Raw genomic sequence first — 23661 nt, 5'->3', positions numbered from 1 at the left:
GTCGCGTTCATGATATTCAGTGAAGAGAATTAATACAAGAAGTTTATTTAAATTATACCATTTTATAGGCAAATTGTTCAATGATAATCTACATCAAAATAAACTGCTACCTTAAACGAGTGGGACTTTCACGTCGATAAAACGCGCAAAAAATGCATCAAATTGCACCATTTGCAACATCAAAATGCAAAAAGTTCTTACCGTGGGAGGGGGGACACCCCCCTCCCACACCCTCCCCTCCCCCTAGCTCGCTCCGCTCGCTCGGGTTCAGTCGCGTTCATGATATTCAGTGAAAAGAATTAATACAAGAAGTGTATTTAAATTATACCATTTTATAGGCAAATTGTTCAATGATAATCTACATCAAAATAAACTGCTACCTTAAACAAGTGGAACTGTTTCACGTCGATAAAACGCGCAAAAACATGCATCAAATTGCACCATTTACAACATCAAAATGCAAAAAGTTCTCACCGTGGGAGGGGGGACACCCCCCTCCCACACCCTCCCCCCCTCGCTCGCTCCGCTCGCTCGGGCTCGGTCGCTTCGCTCCCTCGCACACTAACCGCCCCCCCTAATATGAAATCCTGGCTACGCCGTTGCCAAAGAGTAAACCATTTTCACTTAACAATAGATGAAAGAGGACGTAGCATGTTCGAGCATGTCGTCAAATTGACTTTTTATTCAAATTCAACATTCTCATCTAACCCACAGAATAATAGACAAAGTTCTTTGATAAGAATTTACTTTCTTCCGCACTTCTTCGACAAAATGTTCAAGTAAATTGAAAATGGAGATAGTTGCACTGTTTGCACTATTAATTCATTACATTTCTAGAAATTTAGATTTTATACTGAATATGTTATTGACCCTGAGACCGTCAAATATCAAGCTTTCTATATCATTATAGCTTGTGATCACCTGTCAGGAAACGGTTCTCTTAGACCTTGAGAATAACGATAATTTTTGCGGGGAGGGGCCCTGCCTCGATATACACGCGTTATCCATGTCATGTACACTATGACCCCGTTTACAGTGCGGGGCTGGGCCGAGCCGCGGCCGAACCGCGGCCGAGCCCAGCCTCAATTGCGAGGCCAGGCCCCCGCAATTTTATCCGTTTACACTGCCGGGCTCGGCCGCGCTTTTGATTCAAACCTTTCAATATTTTGTCGTATTGGCGCTCTGCTTGTAAACAAACGCAATTTGGTATTGTCTGGTTTTCAGACCCTTTGCCAAATGAATTCCGTGGCGACGAAGTCGCCGTTCGGGCAAAGGCCTTTGCCAAAGAAAAGAATCCTTTGCAGGACAAAACCACCTTAAACTACACTAGTTTTCGACGTTGAGGAGGTTAATATTCTGAATAGCCTAAGATACAGGCAGAGGGTTTGGAAGCCAGACTAAAATTGGCCGCGCAATTGGCCGCGCATTTGGCCCAGTTTACGTTTACACCAAGAAAAGGCCGGGCTCGGCCGCGGCTCGGCCGCGGCGGAGACCACCTCCAGAGCGAGGCCAAATGCGAGGCCAATTTTGGCCTCGCATTTGGCCTTTTGCGCGTTTACACTGAAGCGGGGCTGGGCACGGCCGCGGCCGAGCCGCGGCCGAGCCTCGCACTGTAAACAAGGTCTATTTGAATGCCGCACAGCGACCATGACGCACATTGTAAACGGAAATAGAACTCGATTGACCTTTATAGAGACAATGACAATAACGATTCTTATATTGCTGTGGGGGCGCTGTGGCTTAGTGGATAAGACTCCCGACTCCCGATCGGAGGACCCGAGTTCGAATCCCGCCCAATGTTTACGTCTTTGGGCTAGACAAGATGCTTCTACCCACCACGTCCCTCTCGATCCAGGTGTAAAAATAGATACCTTGCAACGTTAGGGTAATAATAATGGCAGGGCCCTCTGGCAGTGCAGTGGCAACACTGAAGAGGCTACCCTGGGTAAATAAAACCTTAGTAGTAGTAGTATTGATTATGTATCAGCAATCACTGTACTTTTGGTTTTGTTAGTGTTAAACACCATACAAGATGTCGCAGCCAGTAGTTTTTCGTACACCCATCATTAACTATTTTGAACTCAAACTTTTGGCGCCCTGTTGTCCTAGCAAACTCTCACGCCGGTCTGACGTACTTATTAACACACGACTTGATGCAATTGGCAATCTTGGTGTAATCAGTTAAATTTCATAAATCAAAGTCAGAAAAGTTACCTGACTTATCGAAAACTTGAGGATGAGAATAATGATTCCGAAGGCTCATGAGTACGCACCTCCTTTTCATTTTCGGACAACAGAACTTTTGGAAAAGCGAAACTTCGGAATATAAACACCACAAAATATTTGGATGAAGGAACCCCTATTTATTTTCGGAATAGCCCTATTTCAATGTCGGATTAACAAACCTTCGGAATAATGGACCCTATTTCATTTTTTGGATTCACGAACCATTGGAATAACGAGCATCACCCACAGTCATTGACAGTGTAGTGAGCTGATGATTTACGTGTTCAACTCGTGGAATCCAATGCTATTATACGTCAATGAATAAACTTATAAAATGTTAAAGGAATACGCCGTTGGAATGAGAAATCTGATGGAATCGGACACATCATAACACGCGCAGCTTGAATAACTGTTCGAAACCCGAATGATTGATTATTAAATTTGACCATTATACTGATTTAAACATTGGCTCGTCTTAATGAAAAATGTGTTTATCATGTGAAAGTTTCGTTCTCCAATTTCGTTATTGTTTTCCCCTTCTTTATGAGCTTCTTCGTTTCTAATTGGATGAAAAGATCTGGACCGTGGGCGATGACGTAATATATCAATATTGCTCACGTGATCAACATCCATACTGCTCATCACATGCTTACATCTCTCTCTCCCTCCATCTCTCTCTCTCTCTCTCCCTCTCTTTCTCTTTGGGACATTGTCTTTCCTCGTGTTCACCTTGGCACAGAAGGCAATCTGTGCCAAGGCAATATTTGACACCATGGTGGATATCGATATTAATCATATCATTAAGAGCTTTTCAGTCGTCCTTGGAAAGATCTGTTCATCGATATTGCAATTGCTGTCCTCCAGCAGACTACGGGGGGGGGGGGGGGGGGAGGTCGAGCCTGCTCCCAACATAACATCTCGTGGCGCCTCTCCTTCAGCGCAGTGACGTGTAAAAAAAACGTGTAAACGAAAACCTTTCAGTAGTGGCTCTTTGCACTTACAGGGTCATGCAAGTTTCACGGCATTCCATTTCTATGCGACTGTAAACAATAGCTGTTACCCATACTCCAAGGTATGAGCCTCGGCCCGTCTTTCCATGTGTTTTCATGACTAATCAATTTTAATCAGGGACATAATCAAGTGTTTTCTTCAGTGGTAAAATCACCGTCCTCCACAAAAAACAACAAACGAAAAACACTTAATTATATATCTGTGCTAACTGGCGCGTGTCATTGAGCATAGAAAATGTTGTCAAAACGAAGCAAAGAAACTCAATGGACATTACAAATTGATTTGAACGTTTTACACACATACACTCACACACACACTCACAAACGAGAGTCTTATTGGCACATTGACTATGCAAAATATTTACTGACATTTTTTTAAACAGAGTGTAAATCTTTTTTTTGGGGGGGGGGAATATTGACGAAACGTCAGAGAAATTCATGAAAAAATTTATTCAATTACTTTTTTTCATAATGATATGTTTTATTTATCAAATCAAAAGAAATTTCAACATGCACAAGACTCATTCAGTTACTTAATTTGAGACCATGTGCGATTGACCATAACAGCAAAGGAATTTGCCATGACTTGAAATGCAAGATAGTTGATAAGAACGTGTCTTCAGATTGACGCCGAACGTGAATGCCAATTTCCTCGCCTTATCTCAATTCTTTCATCTCAAATGTCAAAAAATGTTAAAGGACAAATTTTCACAGGTATACATTGGGCAAATAGGGCAACGTTGCGTATAAGGAAAACATCTGTGAAGTTGGAAGAAAATTGGAGATCCCGATCTAGAATTATTTAGTTTTAAAACCTTGGTTCCACTATCACTGGATTAGACTACTCGAATTCGTGAATGAGAAATACATTTTATATAGAAAACATACATTGTAAAAAGAATTTCGCAAAAATTCATTTTCTTTCAATAAAAAAGGCACATTCCTTCGACTTGTTACTGGCATAATATCTTAAGGCTGATAACATAACCTCTGCTTTCTGAGTGCGGTAAGTCAATCGCTCTTTTATTGTGCTGGAAAACTGAAAATATGGTAAATTCTTTCCATGTTCTCTTTATCGTTTTTCTGCCGTGATGTCACGAACTGTTGTAATTGATGGGCAGCACCGAAACATTAAGAATTCACGACTTTTGAACGGATTGTCCTAACTTTCTAAAAACCTGCTTGCTGCATTCACTCAATCCACGTGTACACCTGTTACTTTAAATTCTTTAGTCGCGAACCGATTACTGTCCTTCCTTACTGACGGTATAAAAAACTCTATCACAAAATGTGTCTATAATATATCCAACTTCTCTTCAGTTTCCTTTCCCTTTTGTTTTCAATCTCAGCCGATGAAAGTGTTGGTAGTCTTTGTATTGTCGTGCCTCTCGCCAATTTCCCTTTCCCTTTTGAGTGGTTAAGCTCTTATATTCATAAAAGTATGATGCGTTACCAATGGTTACCCCGAGCACCAACACCATGAAAGCCTAGTTGTTTTCTGTCAACACCGTGCCCTTGGGAGATCTATCGGAGGAAGAATGGTTGATCAATGTCTAAAATCTCTTCCATTAAAGTGATGGATATGATGATATGAGCAGGGGTTAGTCTCAGGAGAAACCATCTCTTAAAGCTTTTATACCGTAATGAATCATATAGTAATGCTGTAGAGTGACTAAGGTGATTATGAAAATGTTGACATGTGACTGTTGTGATGATGCTTGCATCAGAAACCGGATTTGACATCCCGCGGAAAGAAAGAGAGAGGGCGGGTGGGGCTCCCTGTAGAATGAACGAAGGGGTTGGTGTGAAAAATTAACAGCAAATGTAGCAAAAATCCTTTCAAATCTTGTCATTGTCATATATTGTCAGTGCAGTATTTTCATGAACAGGCATCCTAATGCAAGCGCGAGATGCTTTCAAAGCTGCGTGGATCTGATTGTACACGCCAGTGTGATATGCGTTTGTGTTTTATTTTGCGGAATAGGTTTCAATAGGCCTCAATCAATCAAAAGAAAAACATCTCAAAATCCAAAGTACTTCTAATCAATAAATAGTATTGATCACCTATCATTCAAAATCAGTTTGATATTTTGTTTTGGAAGCTTTATTTGGCATATTTCATTTTTATTGGCCTTGTGGCACTGTTTATAAAGAGAAAAGCGAGTTGCAGAATTAAGTAAGGCCTACTCTCTCTCTCTCTCTCTCTCTCTCTTCTCTTTCTCTCTCTCTCTCTATATGTATATATATATATATATGATTATACATATATATATATACATATATATATATACATATATATACATATATATATATATATATATATATATATATATATATATATGTTTTCTTTCTTTCTTTCATATGGCCAAAACCTGTTCAATGGTGTTGAGAATTTGAATGTGTACTGCCAGGTTATACGGCAATAAACTACATGTACAACCAAAGCGGTGATGTCGTTACAAAACAATGTTCTTCATGTTGAACAATATATTTACTAGTACGTGATTTAAGCCTGTAATTGTGATTTATGGGCATTAGTCCATTATTCGTTGTGTGATATATTTACATAAACGAAAAGTTACGAGAAATCTTTTCATGAGACTTCAGAAACGAAGTGTCATGTTCCTAATTCAAGATATTATTTCTTAATACATGCATTGAAATTGTCCATAATTTATAGAAACATGACTCGACGAAATTAAAAAATGTTTGACTGAAGGTTTCAACGTCAAATTGGCGATTCGGTCGCGTGAGAGCAAAAATGTCGTAAGGAATATTTACTCGATAATCAGCTACGTATCAATTAGCTATTTTTGTCCCCGCCGAACGAGTTCGAGCAGGGAACTATGAAACGGGCTCCGTACGTGTGTGTGTTTGTGTGTTTGTGTTTGTGTGTCCGTGTGTCCGTGTGTCCGTCCGTCCGTGTGTGATCAAAATCTTCAATTTGCTACTTCTCTGTCATTTATGAGCCAATTTTGATTCTGTTTGCTTTATATGATAGCACTACATGGGAGCTTTGAAACTTCTATACAGAATTTCAGTTGTGACCTTTGACCTTGACCTTTAACCTATATTGTACATATTGCTACAAAATGCTACTCCTTCGCCATTTTTAACCCGATTTCGATTCCGTTTGCTTTATGTGATGGCACTAGGTGAGGGCTTGAAAACTTCTACACAGAATTTTGACCTTTGACTTCTTTGACCTTTGACCTTGATTTTTGACCTATATTGTACATTTTGCTACAAAATGCTACTCCTTCGCCATTTCTAACCCGATTTCGATTCCGTTTGCTTTATGTGAAGGCACTAGGCGAGGGTTTCAAAACTTCTACACAGAATTTTTGACCTTTGATTTCTTTGACCTTTGACCTTGATTTTTTACCCATACTGTACATTGGCTACAAAATGCTACTCCTTCGCCATTTCTAACCTGATTTCGATTCTGTTTGCTTTATGTGATGGCACTAGGTGAGGGCTTCAAAACTTCTACACAGAATTTTGACCTTTGACCTTGATTTTTGACCTATATTGTACATTTTTCTACAAAATGCTACTTCCGGCGGGGACATATTACGCACCGCGTAATTTCTACTTTTCCTTGTATGATCTACAATGAATGCCATCCCTGTTCTTGAAATCGAAATTCTTCAGGAAAGCTTTTGTCATTGCGTATACATTCCGTTGATCGAATGCATTAAGATCTTTTATTTTAGGACAGGATTTTGATTGAAAGTACATGTGATTACCACGAGCATTCTAATCAACTTCATCTATTCTGTAGTATTGCCAATCCATCAAATGGAAACCAGTCGACCTCAAGAGATAGTTCACCGTCCATACGTTGGGTGCCTAAATTGCTTTTCCTTCATTTATGATCCGTGCAACATAAAAATGGGGAGGGGACCCCGCTGAATTCTCATCTTAATTATCGTGATGCAGTACCTATCTATGTCAGTGAGATGAAATATTCATGTAAATATATTAAAGTGTCACGAGAGTGAAGAGCTAATTATAACACCCCCTTAAAAAACGGAAGACGTAACATACAAGGCTAATGCTGCAGCCGATCGATTATACCATTGTATGTTGCTTTCTTCCATCTTTTATTTTGTGCAAATTGATAACCATTCGGGCCATGACATATAGAATACAGAAGAAGAAATGTATCTCTCGACGAAGGTCGAGGAAAGAGACGTAAGTGATTTAATCAATCTTTTTAATCCACCTGTCTGTTTTCCCATCAAGACGTCGAGACTTAGGAATGGCAATGGTACATACACAGTATGCATTCGTATAGATAAAGCGAATTACGTATATGAAAGCAATCAATTCATTTAACTAAAACAAACACACAGGTGATGATGATGATGATAATAATAATGATAGTAGTAGTAGTAGTAGTAGTAGTAGTAGTAGTAGTAATAATGATACAGGGTACTTGTAATGCGCCAATTCCACATGACTAATGTGCTCAACATGCTCAAGGCACAGTAGGAAAAGTATATTATTAAAAAAAAATCATAACACACACGTGTACATGAAAATGAATGAAACAATAACAATGAAAAATATATTTATGTGCTTTATCCAGTTATGTGTAATGTGTGTAGCTATATAACATGCAAAAAAGCGTGCTTCGAGCTTTCCATCAAATAAGAATGAATAGGATATTTCTTCCTCGAGATAACTTTGATTCGTTTTCCTGTGAATCTGAAGAGATATTGCCTTCTTTTATATTCTTCTATATGCTATGACAGTAGAAAAGACAGATTACTCTTATTTCCTCTTCCTCCTTTCTCATGTTCCAATCTGATGCACATAGCATGTTCGACGGCTGCATTGACCAGTACGACGTGTACAAGGTAGAGACGATCGGTGACGCCTACATGGTGGTGTCGGGCCTGCCCGAAGCCACCGACCGACACGCGTGGGAAGTCTGTACCATGGCGCTGGAACTTATACGCCTCGTTCTCAGCTACAAGATACCTCACAGGACTACGGAACGCCTCAAACTCAGGGTGGGAATTCACTCGGGTAAGCCATGAGTCATGTTTTGCCGAATTTAAAGCAAAAAAAGTAAATTTCAAATTTTAGATTTTTATATTAATGGATGCAAAAGTTCCGCTTTTCAGTATATCGCTGTCTTCCATCATTATATATCTTCTTTTTTTTTGGTGGCCATGAAAAAATATGCATTGTTTTCTCTTTAAATGATTGTTCTTACATAATCTATTTTAGAAATTGTACCTCATTTGTAAAAATATGTACCTATTTGTAAAAATTGTTAAAGACATTAATTGACGATTGTTAAGAATTGTTAAAAGATATAAAATGGCGATTGTACATGTTTCTATTGTGTATCACTTTCTATTTGATGGAAATACAATCTAATTTGCTGGAAATATGATCTATTATATCAGTGCATCGAAGAAAAATTGTTATCTCATCAATTTGATAGCCATGGAAATGGTTGCATATTAAATCAACATCACATTAGGGTATGTAATGATTATGAATATATAGATATATTGATGCGACACAGCCTTTCTATATTTTCGATCCAAAATTATGAACGTTCTTTTATCAAGTAATGCAAAATCTTTTTTGATAAGATAATAAAGCAGATCACTCTATCTTAAGAAATATGTCACTGAACAAATGGATTGCTTTCTTCTGATTGTTTCACTTCTCGTCGCTAAAAGTCTAGTTCTACTCTTATGCCATGATATAAAATAATGATGGGAAAACAAACAACAAAAAGGTTTTATGAAGAGTTATAATTGATTATAATAGATGATTCATATGGTATATAAGTCTATGGCAGCCTGTGTGGAAAGGAAACTTATAATAGATTATATCTTTTGATAAAAACGGGGCCCAGGAGAGTGATTACACCATACAGTGTATAGGATAACCCCCCATAATAATAATAATTGTAATAATAATAATAATGATAATAACAATGATAATGATAATAATGAAAACAGATCGAACCTCAGTGAAGAAGACACTTATAATCATTATAATCAAAGCCATGATTATGATTTTATCAAAAGTGGTGAATGTACTGATGTCATTATCCTCTGAATTCAATTCTTAATCAGACACTTTTCAATGTCAGAACACGTGACCATGTCACAACTTTAATGGATGACTCAATCACCGTCAATGGCCCAGAATCATGGTCGGCTCATGATTATTTATCTTTTATTCTAACACCACTAATAGGGCGGATATCTTAAATTGTATATGGACATGAAAGTTGGAACACCTTCAACTAATGGAAGTTTAATCTTTTCAACGATGACGAGATCAAAAGTAGATCCTTTCAAATAGGAAAAGAAAGAGATAGTACCTTTTCGAGTATTATATCCGTTATAGTATACAGTCATAGACGTCAGGGCATGATTGTGTGTGTGTTTGCGTGCGCGCTTGCGAACGTGTGTGTGATGCGTGTTAATGGTCTTCCCATACAAATGGGTCTGCAAGTACCAGTACTATGGATGCGTTTGTGAAAGACCCCGTACCCCCCGCTCACAAACATAGAAAGTGTAAATAGCATAACACAGGGGCCGCAGAACCCCCCCCCTCCCCCCCCACACACACACACACACACGCATACACATTTCCTCTTTTTTTTCTCTTAAAAAAATCGAAAAGAAAAATAGAGGGTGAAATTCGTGAAAAAAAAATCCACAACCATATTTTCCGACGGTTCCGTCCTTATACGTTCTTCCGTCTAAGGGAATTACCAATGACTCGTGAACCCCCCCCCCCCTTAAAAAAAACCCCCAACCAACCAACCAACCAACCAAACAAACAAACAAACAAACAAACGTTCCCAGTAATGTGAAGTCGAAACTTAAACAAGGGCAGACAATCATTAGCTGTTTATCGGCTTCATTACCATGCGCCCTATTAATAGATGTCTGTGAGCGCATGCCCCGCTTATGCTTTGTTTTTCTCATATAGGGAAGTTAAAATATCCAAATATCTACAGTGTGATATGATTAGATTTTTCAGCGTGTCATCCTACTTGAGCAAGTCATCGCTTCCAGAATATATACTTCATTTATTCTTCTCTTGCCTTCAAATATTGAAAGTTTGAACTTATACCTTCTCCGCTTTGCACCCGACTGTTATTAGGCATGGAAAGTAACACACCCCGTATAAATCCCTGAAAATGAATAAACCCGTGTATAATCATATAATGGAGGAATGCAGAGCATAGTTTGACTATATGAAGTAGCCTAACCTAGAGGAGCAGTCAATGCACTATCATCTTTTCAATATTCTTCTAGCATAAGATATCAAAATTCAGTAACAATGATTATGTGGAAAATCAAAGGTATAGAGACAAACGTAAAAATTATTGAGGCACTGAATGTTAGTCCACCTATATCTGAAATCATTAGAGAGTTGACAGTATATAAAGGTAGACATAATAATAACACATGTATAGAAAGGTCATTGTCTCTTTTCGATGGGACCTACATAATCAAAGGATATCTTTTGTAAAGAGGTAAGTCTTTGCTTTCGTTTTACAAATCTGAATTATAAGAAAAAAAAGGATTGACTTCTAGACCGAAATTTCATTTAGGGGATGTAATAAAAAAACACAGAAAATCCATACATGTATCTGTGACTGTATTCATAGATATCTTTAAAATAATCCCCAACAGATCATCACGCATATTAGTATTGATTGCCTAGCATTAAAAAAAAGATAGGAATCTCAATGTTATTCAAAGGCACTACTTAACAATATTTCCCGCTGACGAGCCACACAACTTCATCGTCCCACATCCTGCCAAAGTTTCTGATACGAAGCAATGGGGAAAATAAGATACAGAGAAGCATAACTGCTATAAATGCTTTCAAAAGAAGATATGGGTGAGTGGATTTACCAAACTAAACATTTCCCGTCATGACATTACTATGCAGTTATTTGTATAGAATATTACCATTCAATAAAAGGTTCATCAGCGTGGGAAAATTTGTCACACTTGCGATGAAGTCTTCCTCACATCGCTCAGTCGACAGAATTTGACAATCCTTAGCATTGAGCCATGACAACGTCATATCTGTCTATGCAATATGCAAAAGTGGCATAGAATGTCTTTTCTTCTTCTTCTTGGTACACCAAAAACTTACCTTAGACGACGAGAAATATCAACCGAAGCTTTTGAATTCAGCGTTCACAATTAATGTCTGCCACCTGCATGGTAAAAGCAGCGATATGAATCTAGTTTCATTGTATTGTTCCTCCATTAGGTTCTCATTGGTTTTTGTCTGCTTATTGCATCCCGTATCCGTGTGCATTTATGAAAATGAAAGGTGGCTTCGGTGTCCACCGCCATAATACAGGCTCGCTGTGTAATGTAAGAACAGAAACTGATCAATGAGTGCATTGATATTCTGAAGGTCCATACTATATTAGGTCTCATAACTATGCCAAATGGTATTTTAACATTTCAATTTTCTTCTTTTTGAGTGGCATTATCCCTCGGTATTAAAAACTAAGATTTTATTTGACTTCATTAATTTTTATTGTATTCATTAATATCATTTTTTAACAATTCGTCGGAACCATGGTTACAGGCATCGGTTCATCGGTAGAGAGTGGTAAACCGCTCAATTCATCACTAATTGACGAGACGCACTCAGAAAAGATTACGTTATTCATATACCTTCTCAACCGGTTCAATCTAATTATTTGTATCATTTAGGGAATTCTGCAAGCGATATCAGAAACAGTTATCAAGCGAGAAATAACATGTCATCAACTGGCACATGACTGACATCCAACAAGAGATGGAAATGAGCAGATGAGAAATTTCAGAAATAAGCCACGAGTCACTTACATTTTGTGGCAAATTTGACTTTTTTCGGCACACATCTTTATCAAAATTTTCAAATATTGATTTTTAACAGCAGCTGATATTTATTCTTTAACTCGCTTCAATACTGCAAAGGGGAAAAAGACATGAGTGCGGATATTAACACTTTACCGATAGAAGTATCGTCGAAAGTGGCAAATTTAGGACAGAATGGTCTATAATGATAAATCATCTGCTTTCAGGTCGGCTGGTCTTAAAGTAAACCATCTGGTGTAAACCCACACTCTGAAACTATCGCTTTGTGATTTTTTTTTTTTTTTTTTTTTTTTTTTAATGCTGTATGCCAATCTATTCCAGTATTTTCTTTATGCCAATGCCGGTGTACTGGTCAAATCATGGCTCGAATAAAAATAAATAAATAAATAAATAAATAAATAAATAAATAAATAAATAAATAAATAAATAAATAAATAAATAGATGAATACCTGGAAATGGACGAGTATTGTTTTTGTATTTCTATACTTTTTCATTCATTTACTTGCATGATCATGATAAAAAATCTGTTCTTCAGTGATCTTCACCTTATCCGCACTGTTTGAGCAGACGCGATTTTGCAAATTTCGTCAACATTTTCTGTTTTGCTTTTTCCTCGCAGTCTATAGTTGCATAGCATCTACTTATGTCACGGTTGGAATTTAGACTACATTTCCTCATAATTTACATATGAAGAGCTTGCTTCAAAGAGCTTGCGCCATATCCATTATATATCAATGGATTTAGCGCATTTTTGGTTGAAAGCTCTTCAAAGACGCATCCCTTTTGATTGATCAAAATGTTTGGACATTTTTTTTTCTAATCGACGCAGCCGATTTACATTTATAACCAAGTCGTAAGTTGTGTAGTAATTTTCATTTTTTTTTACACATTTAGATCTGAAGATAAACTGATTTAGTAGTCAAACCTAAAAATGCGTGGCTAGCCGGCAACACAACATGTAAAATGAGCGTGGTATTACATTAGTGCATACGGCAGATTGTCAACAAACATCTGCTAACTGAAGTTGTTGGCAAGACATCGTCATTCGCATGCAGAGTCAGACATTGTGGACTCAATATTTTCTCCGTGATGTTTGTTTCCGAAATATGAGTGGATTTTAAGACAAAACAGTGTTTTTCTCTAGGCAAAGAGACAGGGAGTTTGCATTAACAAGAGACCAAAGAAATAACTGGGTTAGCAGCGTGTATTGCAAATTCAAGAAGATGTGTCGGGCTACCATGCTTGTCAATGTTTTTCGTAATAATTGGCCGCATTTTTCTCATTTCAAAGAGCACACTTCAATCCAGTGTATTGCTCTACTACTCAAGGACATTAATTCATTTTGAACTTTGACAATATCCGCTCTGCTTCTCCTTACCTGGAGGTATTAATTATCACCAACAAATCAAATCAAATTCAGCGATATCACGAATCCCTCGTCGGCGTGTGTGTGGGGTATAATGCCATGACGGCAGCCTAACATGCATTGCGCAATATCATTATCATCCACAAAAAATCATACTGTGTATTTATGAATTCGTTTTGAGCATAGTAGTCTACATGTCTTACCAAATGAAAAACTTCAGACTTTCTATCAGACCCTGCTAGATGATCATATCACGTGGTGGATATCAGAGTCCCTAGAAAGCGACCGAAGCAATTTAATATTAGTGCTTTCTTCAAATTCGTTGTGTCATTATTGGCCACATCATCTATTGCTCGATAAACATATCGCGCATATGAAACAAGTTATTTCGCTTGAATGCTTCATTGTTGTTGTTGTTGTTGAAGTTTAATCCTCTAATTACCCATTAGATTGGAAATATTTTCATTGTCAGTCGAAAGGAAAATGGTTAATGTTGTTTTTTAACTTACAAAGGAATGAATAATATGGAGGTATATCAGTGTATATATATGTATATATATATATATATATATATATATATATATATATACATATATATAATGTTTATATAACCAATTTTGTTATTGTAATTATAATATCAAGTTTGTCCCCTCTGCTCAAATCCTTTATTAAAAAACTCCTCAAAATCTTAGAATGCATTGAACGTTTTACGTCATATAGGAAAAGTACTAAATCGTACATTTTGAAAATCGATCTAAATGCAGGTCGCTGCGTGATTTAAGGGTTGAATTAAACATTTATGTTTACTTTCATTGTAAAGTCATGTACTCCCACACTAAGTGCAACGCAGTACCACTCTTGAATTGTTAACGCAAGCCATTCTTTCAAACTTTGCCTCTGCCCATTCACTGAGAGCACTTAAGGAGAGTATAGACGATTGAGCTAATTGCATCGGCCCTTAATGTGTCATCAACGACCTCCCGGCTGTATCGTGATGATATGAAATATCCAGGAATGTCTTTCGCTATTCATATGAATCATTCGCGTCTACGGTAGAAGTCAAATTTCAAAGAGAAACGAGAAGTTAAGTGTCACGTATACACTTCCCCTCATGTCCATCAGAAGATGTCAACGAAACGAACAACGTTTGATACACGGGGAAAAAAACCAAAGCTGTTTTGTCGAAATTCGGCGTGTATTTTTAAAAGAGTCTCTCCCCGTGGCAACGACGACGAGTTAACCTTCGCTTGAACAATCGAAGTCTGGCAGTTGCTGTCGATTTGTTTTGACTGCTACTCATGTAACGACATTTAAGAAAAAAAAAAGGAATGTGCGAGTCGCGAATGAGTTCCTACTGTAGATTTGGGTAGAGAAAACAACGATAACATCAGCATTGAATAGCAAGGCAACTGTCTATTGAGCAAGAATTTGGCACTATTGAAACAAGTTACGAAAAAAGAAACAAAACAGGGTCCCTGTAATTTCCAGTGTCATTCATCGAAATATTACCTGCAACCTTGAAAACCATTATATGATTGTCAATATATGCCGTTATTATAATTATTAGTATAGTTTATACTATATTCTATGATTTGTATTTCTTTAAAATGAATTGACAAATGTGTATTATGTATTATGTATTACTTCTTGTTGATGGAAATCAATTGAATTGAATTGAATTTAAAGAAAATAATGAAATCGCTTGCATGTGTTGAGATGACCTTTTAAACACTGATGTTATTCATAAACGCCTACTTCAACAGTAGGGCTATCCAAGGAGCAACCGTGAAAATATAACACTATAATCATACACTAAACTGGTTAGATACGAAATATTTGGACGGCATTATGATCTATAGCTTATCCCTGAGTTCCTACGTATACCTCTTTCATTCATGTGCTATTTATACACATCGGAGACTTGCCTTATTAGTATCATTAAAGTGAAATCGTCACATCCCCGTAATAAAAAGAGCACCCATCAAGTCGATAACGGTAATCCTTTTGATGGATTTGTGTCTTCGCACCGGACAATTCATCAGGTAATTTAATTGAGAGTTTCAACTTGGCAATGGCAGAATGACTAAAGCGGCCGATAACGGGGACAAGCTATAATCAGGAAAAAAAAATGTAACGACGAAGAGCTTTACGTCATGATTAACTTTCTGTGTGCCACAAAAAAAAAAAATGTCCATAGGTATATGTGTGTGAAATTTGTGCACATTTGACTAATTGGCACGGAAAGGGTTCAGGAGTCCAGCGAGGTCAGTTAGTGTTTAAAACATATACGCGGATGCTGTTCGTTATTCCGAAGGTTCGTTTTTCCGAAGATTCGTTATTCCGAAGGTTCGTTATTCCGAAGGTTCGTTAATCCGAAACACACAAATTCCCTATACCTAGAGGTTCAATCCGAAAATGAAAAAGAGTTCGTTATTCCGGAGGTTCGTTAATCCGAAAATGAAATAGGGTTCGTTATTCCGAAGGTTCGTTGATCCGAAATGATATAGGGTCCGTAACGAACCTTCGGAATAACAAGCTTTGTTTCATCTTTGGACTAACGAACCTTCGGAATAACGAACCTTATTTCATTTTCGGATTAACGAACCTTCGGAATAACGGATCTTGGGAATAACGAACCTTCGGAATAACGCACCTTCGGACTAAAGAACCTTCGGAATAACGAGCTGTAACCGCAAATTTACCAGTATTAGAACGCAGTACAACACAAGCATTCCTTGATCAATAGATCTAGGCCTACTTAGCGAACAGTTTTTGGTAATGATGCCATCAGTCAACCGAGTTATAATGAACATATCATAAATTAAAACGTTAATGAGGCACAAATACCCATAGTTGCACAAACACACGCGCTGAGTATTTTGTACACAGGAGTGTAAACCGTCACCTCTTTCTTTTATTAGCTTGATGAAGAATCCTTGGAACATGACTCTGTGAAATTATATCAATTAATCAAATTTTGTGTTTTTTATTACGTGATGTTATGGTAAAAGCCGAGATCTCTCAACCGATCATCGTGAGAATGATATGATGACTGTAGTATATAAAGTCACCCTTGATCGGGCACGTACAAGAGATGGATAGTACAACACCATCGTCTGCTGCTCTTTATAGTCATCTGATAGTTGAGTCGCATTCAGATACTAGTATATCATTGTTATTTGTATTTTACATTCTGCGATTGCTGAATAATGTCTGGAACATTATTCCCCCCCCCCCCCTCTCCATAGTATACCCATAGAGGGCTCTGAGTCGGTATATGGTGCTTGTAGCCCGAGATAGTGGAGAAAAAACCTTCACCAAACAAATGATAATTCGATAATGAAAACAAAAACAAAACAACATGAAGTCAGTTCAGTTCGATTTCATAATGTATTTTTGACAGAATTTATTCAAAGACAAGCCAACACAAATCTCGTCAATAGATTGCTTACGTCAAAGCACCGTCACTGTGTCTAGGGTGCAAACAATTTTTCATACAATTTCTGGCATTTATAATGCATCAATAATTGTCAGCTTGGCAGAACTTCACAGTAAAGTATTCTTCGTCATCCTTTAATGTGCCTGGAATTCCACCTTCCCTACATCTCTTTGATGACAACGGTTCTCAATATATAACGATTCATAGGTTGAGTTTCTTTTTTTTAACCTCAACTAACTAATTGACGAATTGTTCTTCATTGACGTCACTTACCGATTATCCAGTATCTTGAGTATCATAGCCATGATTAAAAAAAATCCTAGGCATGCCTACTCGGGTGGGATTCGAACCCGAGACCTCCTGATGTCCGCCAAATACATCGTAGACGGTGATGCCTTATGGCAGTAGGTACTGCATGTTTATTCAAATCAATGATTCTTGTGCCGAGTTGTTTTTATTGTAACAGATTGACGAATTGAACTTCATTGCCTTAAAAAAAAAAAATCCCCAAACACCAATTAGTCAGTGTATCGTATACCAATTAGGAGTCATGGGTTAGAGAACCGCCCAAGTATGTAGGCCTATGTACGCCCATGATTTCTTTTTTTTATCATGGCTATTACTCAAAACACTGAGTAATCGGCGTTTATTTACGTCGATGAAGGGCAATTAAATTTGTTAATCAGTTGCGACAGTGATTCTACTCAGCTTGAGCTAGAGAACATTGTTGGTACTACCCGCGTCCAGCTTTGGGAATTGGTAGAAAACACCATCAATACCGAAACACTTTACTGAACACATTTTGACCCAACAGACACTTATCTAATGAAGTAAACATAAAAAAGTTGCCCGATAATTGGAAAAAAAAGTAATGATCAATATAATTTGATAAAAAATTATGGACTTTTCGTCATTTTGTCATTTCGTCTCGATTACTTACTCTATGTACTCATTTCTGCAGAGGAAACCTGGATATAGATTGATGCAAATTATTAACTAAATATTTGCACCTATATAAATTCTATGATATAAATGAAAGCTTATATTTTTTTCTTCTTCATTTTTTGATTTCTTTTTTTTTTAACAAGTTACGGCAATGTGACGATCGAAGAGAAAATTTACTAGATTTTCTGCATCCACTTTTATATTTACCATGTGTTTGCTACACGCTCAAAGGGGCAAACAAGGCTACGGAAGGTAGACTCTATTTTCCGCAGCATGCCCGATATTCGTGTTGTAGTATTAGATTTCGTGAAGTCGTGTATTATTTCGTACCATCTCAACGTCCTCTTTTAAAGAAACTTCGGCTTCTATAGGCTCTAATTCAGACCTCAGATGTCCCTTCCCTATCTCACAAAAAACAGATACGTGTCTTTCTGCTATCTTAATAAATTATTTTCAGAGATATAGGACACACACAAAATTTGAATTGCTTTGATCAGCGTAGGACCTGTGAAGATGTGGAAAGCGAAACAGACGGGCAAAAAAGCAAGGGCAAGAATTCACCAGATTATGTTCATCATTTTCGTGATGACTGTCTTTCCATGCATTTCTGATGATGGGTTTGTTTTCCTGGGACATCCCACGAGCTGGTCACCCACGAGTCATACGAGTTAATCATTGAAAAAAGATTCATGAGTCATACACCCACACCCACAACTCATATAACCTACGAGCTAGACACCAAGTAAAATAGGCCCAAGAGCACGACTGGCCCTATGTATACTTATGTCTTTCATGAAATGGCGACGTCGCGGGCCTTTTTCTTTTGCCTAGTGACGAGATCGTTGGCCTTATATACCTAGTGTTTAGCTCGTGGACCGTTTAGCTCTTGAACCTATTATACTTGTTGTCGAGCTCGTGTACGGGCCTTGTTCAATTAGTGTCTATATCGTGAGTTGTATGACTAGTGAGCTGCACAAAACTAGTGGGCCGTATTACACGCGAGCAATATGACTCGTGGGATGAATTTGACTCGTGGATGGCTAACTCGTGACGTGCACCCGTTTTCCCATGTCCATGTTTCGACAATGAATTAAGTGCCTCTGGTTCATCATTTGAGTTGATGCTTTCGTCCACTGCTTTGATGTTGAAGTGTAGAAAATTACTTGTGTTCCAAATTTAATGTACAGAAATTTTCCCTTTCTATCACACACACACGTACACCCACATGCCTACATGTCATATATATATATATATATATATATATATATATATATATATATATATGTATATATATATATATATATATATATATATATATATATACATATATTATACATAATATATGTATAAGGCTTATGGTGTCCTCTTGCATTGCCAAGCAACGATTATTGAGAGTTTATAATATGGCATGCAAGAATCTTTTGCAATCATTTATTGAACATGTTACGTCATTGCAGAATTGTCGTTTGTCGGGGCCATATATACATAGTTATCATCAGTGCACGAATGCACAGCCCAAAACCATCACAAAAAAAGAAAAAAAATGCTGTTTTCTCACACTGTTTGCATAGTGACTCGTCAAAATGATGTACTTCACGTCAAGGAGTAAAGACGAGCTTGATTGACAGTATTTTGAAAAGGACTTCATAAAGTCAGGGTGAAACTGAATGCGAAAATGTATACAACGTACATTCTCTTTTTTTTTCCCTATGCATACCACTTTTGAAATATCGTGCATAGAAAGTCATTTCCTCTCAAGTTAAAAACTCCAATACGATAGCATCTTCGATACTGCATTACGATGTATTTGATTTCTGTCGTTCTCAGGCAGCTGTGTGGCAGGCGTCGTGGGATTGAAAATGCCGCGATATTGTTTGTTTGGCGACACCGTCAACACTGCTTCACGCATGGAATCAAGTGGAGAAGGTTAGAAAAATCCCACGTCTAATGTTTTCACTATAAGTTCATTTGATTTAAAACTAACTTCATCAAAATATATAGTGTTTAAGGGGATGATTGTAATGTGCATAGCAAGTATCCCGTTTTCTGTTTTGGAGAAATTGGCATGCATGTTAACTATATATTTTTATCACGTAGACATTTGTGGCTAAGTGGGCAGGAACATTGCTTGTAGGAATAACATAACGTATCTTTAATTTTCATGTTTCAACGTATACTGGATAATTATTCTGAAGAAATGTCGGGAAAGTAATACGGGATTACGGCTGAGGAGAGATGAAAAACACTGACAGGCATTAGATGAATGAACTTGATGAACAATTCTATGTAATTGCCATTCAATTTCAAACTAAGCTGACATTCCGATATGCCAAATTTAATGTATGTTTAGTATACTATTTTGTAACTCTCTTTAAGTGGCGTCGAATTAAGTGGCGCCAAGGAGGCACTCGGTGTATAGTGTAAACAAGTTTGCGTGATGTTACATATGGCACGGAAGTGGGCATATTTGGCGGAGAGCGTTGGGAAATATTTAAACAGTGGGAGAAAGGAAACCCTTCACAAATCACCACAATGCGACGTAACAAAAGTCGACGTATCATTGGCTTGCGCAGATATGACTACAACCTATTGGTTTCAATCTCTTGTCCAGTCTAAAAGTGCACATCACGCAAAAATATAATTGTATGGTAGCAACAGAAGAATGCGAAGGAGTATTGACATTAACTTTACTAGCGATGTATTTTAAAGCATATTTATTAGCATGAGCAAACGTATTGGCTACAGTACTATACATTATATATATAGTATATATATAGATAGGGTTAAGGCGCGTTGACCGCTGTTCCTTACGTCCTGCGTGCTCAAGGTTGTTCGTAATACACAAGATGTCGCTCTTTTTTTTTCCTTTTTTTTACTGGGGTGGCAACAACAACAACAAAAGGTCAGACTCACAAGCAGGCCTGCTTGTTTCCAGAAAAGAGCAAGCGAGCAAGCAAACAAGCAAACAAACAAGTAAACGGACGAATGGAGCTGATAGTATTCAGTGAATTTTTATTGTATTTCTCTAAAAGATACATTACATTACAATATTTTACAGGCACATAGTTACACAAAATCAATGCAATGAAGGAAACTACTGTGAATAGAAATACAATCTTAAAACACTATTAACTGTGTTTTTTATTACTCTCCCAAAATAGCATTGTTCGAAATGGAGGGGAATGCTAACTATAACACTTTCATCTCCTCATTTCAAGGTGTCTTCTGTTGACAAATGCAATAACATTTGGTAGGGGTATTACAAGTTATGTTTATGTGACCCAATTTAGGTACTCAACGACACCTTATAACCCTTAATAAACGAAGGACTTTGGACAATGCACATCAGTGCTATGGGAATTTTGGTGCCAATCGGCACTGCAACATACAGAATATCAAAGGACGACAAAGAGATATGTACAGTTTAATATAGGCCTAATGTACGTGATTTTAGTCAAACGGCAAAGTGAAATGATTACCATGTCATGAATATACTAAGTTTTGTTTAAAAGCACTAAATTTGGTACCCATTCGAATTAAACCGTCTAAACAAATCTGGATATTGAACACCTTTGAAATTTGTCAATGAAAGCCATGACCGCCACATTGTATCGAAGAGATAGTGAGTAAATCAGAAAATGCATCACAATTGCAGCATTACGTAATTTGTTTAAACAATAATGCCTATACATGCATCATTCGTAAATCATATCAATTTGATTTATAATGGCGTGTTTTCCGATGTTATCACGCATCGAGTTCAAGATTTCAACACTGAAGTATATAGGATAGTAAGTAGGGCCTGTTATCTGCCCGTAGTGTTTGCTGCCACATTCATTTTCTGAAAAAAAAAATGAAAGTTTTCTGTCTCTAATTAATGGTGTTGGGCGTGTAGTTTTTGGTTAAATAAATATGTAAAAACTGCTGCAAATATGTACTTTTCACCATATTGCTTATCCCTTTGTGTGACGATGAGTCAATGTATGCACACATTACACACACATTTGGCCTACCTGTAGACCAAAACATTTCATGTGGAGCAGAGGTTATCTGTACTGAACAGTGGCCATTGGCAAATGGCTACCATAGCACTCCTGGTCAGAATTCCAAAGGGCTCAAAATCAAATCTTTATTATAATATATCAGTTTATTCATGTGAGCCAAATTAGGTAGTTTTAGACAAGACCGATTAATAGGTCTAAGATATTTGACCACGCCGCTGGACTATTACGGCTTTAAATGATTTTAACATTACTGCCATGCACTCAACTTATTTCATTAACACTTTCCAGCGCACATTTTCCCCTCGTCTTTTCCAGCGCTGAAGATTCATATTAGCAAGACTACGAAGTTGGAACTAGAAAGCCACTCTCCTGGAATGTTTGAAGTCACCAAGAGAGGCACCGTGACAATAAAGGTGAGAAGGAGGAGGGGGGGGGGGGAGGGAATACATAATCATGTGTCAATTGAACCATAGTAGCCCCATGATTGAGCCGAAATTCCAATCCGTGCTCAAGTTGGATTTGAACAAAACAATATAGTGGTTTCATCGAAATCGGATGTTGAATAAAAGATGTTTAGAGATTTAATCTTCAAATATCGCCGCAAAAAGTAGTACAGTCATGATAAACAAAATATCAAGATCAGTGATTAGTAACTGTTGATGATGCCTTTTCCGCAAAAGAATGTTCTCCAAATGGTTTGCTCACACGGAATTCCCATAAATATCATGTTTTGGAGGTCAATAATTCGACAACTTCAAATTTCCTCCCCCTTAAAGTCTTCACTGCTGCTTATTGCAATCATTTGCAACTAAACAATAGTTTAACCCGAGTTTATGAGGGTTTTTTTATTTTCTTTGTTCATTTAACATCAATGAATTATTACGCTGGAATCGTATGAAACATTACAACTCCGTAACTTTGTCTATCCTTCATGTAATGTCCGTTATTTGGATATCAAAAAGAACTATACTATTACTCTCGTCTGAATTTTTCTACATCTCATCAGAGTAAATATTGAGCACTGTTTGATAGTGCAATAACGGTACATCCAGGTAATCATGGTGATGTAATGTCTCATTCTAAAATGTGAAAGTTCAATGATATTTTTTTTCTTGCGAATTTCTGCTCAATGAATGCGTACATACTATATACGATTATATGTATCATTTTGAATTTTAATTTGGAAAAAAACTGAATATCGATTGTGTGATAACGCGTATCATTACTTTTATAATTATCATATTTATCTATTCAGGGTAAAGGGGAAATGGAAACGTTTTGGCTCGTCGATCGCATCGCCACCCTTTCCCCTCGGAAGCACCACGTGGGCTGGGGGAACGACACGGGAAATGGAAAACCCAGTACCCCATCTCCTCATTCCGCCTCGCCTAGATCCATCATATCCCGCTCAACCACGCCCATCCCCCGTGGCGCCATCCCAGTATCCAGAGATCCAGTTTACCACATATCGTCGCCTCGCCCAACCACGCCCAAATCCCCTGTGCGCACCATAGCTTTCCGGAATTCGTCCGACATGTATAAGCCAATGATTCAAACCGAGTCCCCCTCCGATGACTAAGTCTTTGCGGAGGACTCTCATTATCTTGTGACGTGGAATCAGGTGGAATCTTGTGATGGGGAATCAGGGTAGGGTCGTGAAAGAAAACAGCTAGGATAACTTTTATTGTCCAGGCGTTGGTGCAGGTCAAGTATACTCTGACAATTTTTTCAAACCTTCCTTTATAACAAGATCACTTTGGAAGTGGTTCCGTCAGAGGCATTTTGATCGAC

General features: G+C 37.6%; 1 protein-coding gene across 1 annotated transcript in view; it reads left to right on the top strand.

The window, feature by feature from the left end:
- LOC139735841 (uncharacterized) overlaps nt 1-23449 on the top strand; it is a 39450-nt gene extending 16001 nt beyond the window's left edge. Inside the window, exons 2-5 of the mRNA XM_071646590.1 lie at nt 8062-8273; nt 19694-19792; nt 22186-22283; nt 23126-23449. Coding sequence (XP_071502691.1) covers nt 8062-8273; nt 19694-19792; nt 22186-22283; nt 23126-23449 — 733 coding nt within the window. The remainder of the gene's footprint in view (nt 1-8061; nt 8274-19693; nt 19793-22185; nt 22284-23125) is intronic.
- Nucleotides 23450-23661: the final 212 nt, after the last annotated feature.

This window comes from Diadema antillarum, unplaced genomic scaffold, assembly GCF_040938485.1.
Source record: "Diadema antillarum isolate AM-2024a unplaced genomic scaffold, OU_Dant_1.0 scf00000028, whole genome shotgun sequence".
Taxonomy (NCBI): Eukaryota; Metazoa; Echinodermata; class Echinoidea; order Diadematoida; family Diadematidae; genus Diadema; species Diadema antillarum.
This window is presented reverse-complemented; position numbering and strand designations above follow the sequence as displayed.